This window comes from Cornus florida, unplaced genomic scaffold (genome assembly GCF_030987335.1).
Source record: "Cornus florida cultivar Cherokee Brave unplaced genomic scaffold, ASM3098733v1 CherokeeBrave_3.0.0_Hap2_Chr08, whole genome shotgun sequence".
NCBI lineage: Eukaryota > Viridiplantae > Streptophyta > Magnoliopsida > Cornales > Cornaceae > Cornus > Cornus florida.
This window is the reverse complement of record NW_026775578.1, coordinates 58,717,632-58,720,892: the sequence shown is the minus strand read 5'-3', so window position 1 is coordinate 58,720,892 and position 3,261 is coordinate 58,717,632. Positions and strand designations below refer to the sequence as shown.

The 3,261-nt window shown below is 38.4% G+C and overlaps 1 protein-coding gene across 1 annotated transcript; it reads left to right on the top strand.

The window, feature by feature from the left end:
• The first annotated feature begins 309 nt into the window (after positions 1–309).
• LOC132270334 (uncharacterized mitochondrial protein AtMg00810-like) lies at positions 310–2,493 on the top strand. Its single transcript, XM_059771514.1, has 2 exons — positions 310–637; positions 2,213–2,493. The coding sequence occupies exons 1-2, from the start codon at positions 310–312 to the stop codon at positions 2,491–2,493; spliced, it is 609 nt and encodes a 202-aa protein (XP_059627497.1).
• Positions 2,494–3,261: the final 768 nt, after the last annotated feature.

Below are 3,261 nucleotides of genomic sequence, written 5' to 3'. Positions count from 1 at the left end.
TATTATTCTTACCGGCAATGATACTACCAGAATTAATGAGGTTAAGAGCTATCTTGGCCGTCAGTTTGAGATTAAGGATCTTGGTCCCCTACGGTACTTCTTGGGCATTGAGGTGGCTCGCTCCAAGATTGGCATTTTCATCTCTCAACGCAAGTATGTTCTGACTTGCTTTCTGCTTTTGGTCAGCTTGGCGCTCGTCCTGCTGATACTCCGATTGAGCAGAATCATCGGTTGGCTGATTCTGAGGGGGAGTTGTTGTCAAATATTGGTCAGTATCAATGACTTGTGGGGAAGCTCATCTATTTATCCATGACTCGACCTGACATTGCTTATGCCGTGAGTGTCGTGAGTCAATTCATGCACTCTCCTTGTGCCCCACACCTTGATTCAGCTATTCGGATTCTTCGCTACTTAAAAGTATGTCCAGGCCGTGGTATTTTGTTTGCTAATCATGGTCACTTACGTGTTGAGGCATGGACAGATGCTGATTATGCAGGATCAAATTCAGATAGGGGGTCTACTTCAGGTTATTGTACCACTATTGGTGGTAACTTGGTTACTTGGCACAGTAAGAAGCAGGATGTTGTCTCTCGATCTAGTGCAGAGGCAGAGTATAGGGCTATGGCTTTTGGGGTCGGTGAGTTGCTTTGGCTGAAAACCTTAATGACAGACTTGTGCCTTCTAGTGTCGCTTCCATTCTCACTTTACTATGACAACAAGTCTGCCATTAGCATAGCAGCAAATCCCGTTCAGCATGACAGGACTAAGCATATAGAGGTGGACCGTCACTTCATTCGAGAGAAGATCATCTCTGGTCAAATTTGCACTCCATTTGTCACAAGCTCTCAGCAGCTTGCAGACATTCTTACAAAGGGCGTTAGCAAGATGTGTTTGAGAATACATTGTCCAAGTTAGGCATTTCAGATATCCACGCACCAACTTGAGGGGGAGTGTTAGCATTTATGATATAACTTGCCATAATAGCAGAGATTTGACTATGCATATAATAGCATATATATGATACCACGATTTATGGTATGACTTACCATAATAGCAAAGATTTGACTATGCTATAAAATATGCCATAGAATATGCTTTAGAATAAGTTGTGATTTGATTTTGATTTGATTTAGTTTTCTTTCTTGTAATAGAGCTGTGAATGAGTAATTCATCTCATTCAATCCTTTACGCAATTCTCTCTTTTCTCTTCTTTTTATATATTTCTAGTTTTACTCTATTTTTTTATATATATTTTTATTATTTTATATTTTTCTGAATGTGATTTTTTTTTTCTATTTATTTAAAGTGAAAAATATTATTTAAAAATATATCATAATAGTACAAGAGAAATAATAAGCATATACTTCTAATAACAAAGAGCCCATAACAGGGCAAAACAAAACTGCAGCAACTATAAAGACAAACAACACTAATAACAACTCCAAACAAGCATAAGTTGCATAGCACATAACAACAAAAAAACAAATGAATCGAAGCTGACCCAATAGCACTAGAATGGACTGCAACACTAGAGCAGCAACAAAGCAGCACTGGAATGTGAAAATTTTAATTAAACAAAACATAATAAAGTACATCAAGTGTCAATAGTACTTTCAGCCACAAAAGGGTAAAATTTATACACATCCATAATCAAATGTCAATTACATCCATTCATATCCCAAAAGATTATTATATGTTCAAAAGTTTGCATGTTATGAAATATTTCGTGCCTTGAGTTTGCAGCCCTTAAAACACAAAGACTTGATAAGGATTACAATATTCCTTTTTCATCAAAAGGAACAGTTCCAATAAATTTGGACTTTAAAGTACTTGAGAGTTTCAAGAAAAGTATTGGCAAACCTCTCTTTCAATGGACTTTCTCATCGGCATTTCAAGATGCTTTTGAACCTAAAATAATGTCAAACATTAATAATTAGTAGTTAAGTGTGGAAATTCCAAGATAATTAGTTAGCAGCTTTAGTTAGTAGATTTTGTTAGTTTCAAATAAAGAGATGAAAGTAATTAGTATCCAAATCTCCAAGATTTCTGTTAGTTAGTTTCCTATTTTACTTCCTAGAATCAGGGAGTTGGTTAACCTAGTTGTGAAGGTTTCCTCTCCTATTTATTCTGGTAATTCACTTATTCCAAAGATAACAATAATAAAAATATCAGAGAAGTTTTTTTCTCCCATATATTTCTTTTATGGTATCAGAGCTGGGTGCTGAACCTCAAAAATTTCCATTGATGGTTAAGTACGGAATGACCATTGATAAAAACAGCACGTTCGACGCCTCTCCCAGCCCAGGACAAATCTCTCATGGCGGCCATGGCGGATCTGAAAATCTCGCACTGCCAATAACTGGGCAAAAGCTGAACGGACATAATTACCTTCAATGTGCTCAATCGGTGATGATGTTCATATCAGGAAAAGAAAAAGACGACTATCTCACCGGCGCTGCCATACCTCCTCAAAAGGAAGACCCAAAATTTTGAACTTGGAGATCAAAGAATAACATGTTGATGTTGTGGTTGATTAATACCATGGGCAATGAAATTGGGCAGAATTTCATGTTCTATGGGACTGTAAAAGAAATTTGGGATGCGACAAAGGAAACATACTCTGACAACGACAATACAGCAGAATTATTAGAGATTAAAAGCAGCCTTCATTACTGGCGACAAGGTGATCTTACTGTCACTCAATACTATAACACCTTTACCCGTTTTTGGCAACAATTGAATGTCTTTGAAGAACTCGACTGGGATAGCCCTGGAGATGCGGCCAAATACAGGGAAATAGTCGAGAAGGAGAGAGTCTCGAAACTCTTACTTGGGTTAAACAAAAACCTTGATGAAGTCAGGGAGAGAGTGTTCGGGATGAGGCCCTTGCCCTCAATTCGCGAAGCGTTTTCTGAGGTGCGTCGAGAAGAAAGTAGAAAGAAGATTATGATGGGAAATCAAAACATCCTAAGCGTTCCTATTATTCCAGAAAGCTCAGCTCTTGCAACCCGTGGAATGAATCCTACCAATGACAATCGAACCTGCAAAGGCAAGCCTTGGTGTGATCACTGTCACAAGCCTGGACATACCAAAGAAACATGCTGGAAAATTCATGGGAAGCCAGCCGACTGGAAGCCAAACAGACCATTTTAGGGCAGAGAAGGCCGTGGCTTTATAGCCTCCACAGATGAGCAACCAACAACCGAAACTTCACCCTTCAACAAGGAACAAATTGAGATGCTGTAGAAGATGTTAAGCCAA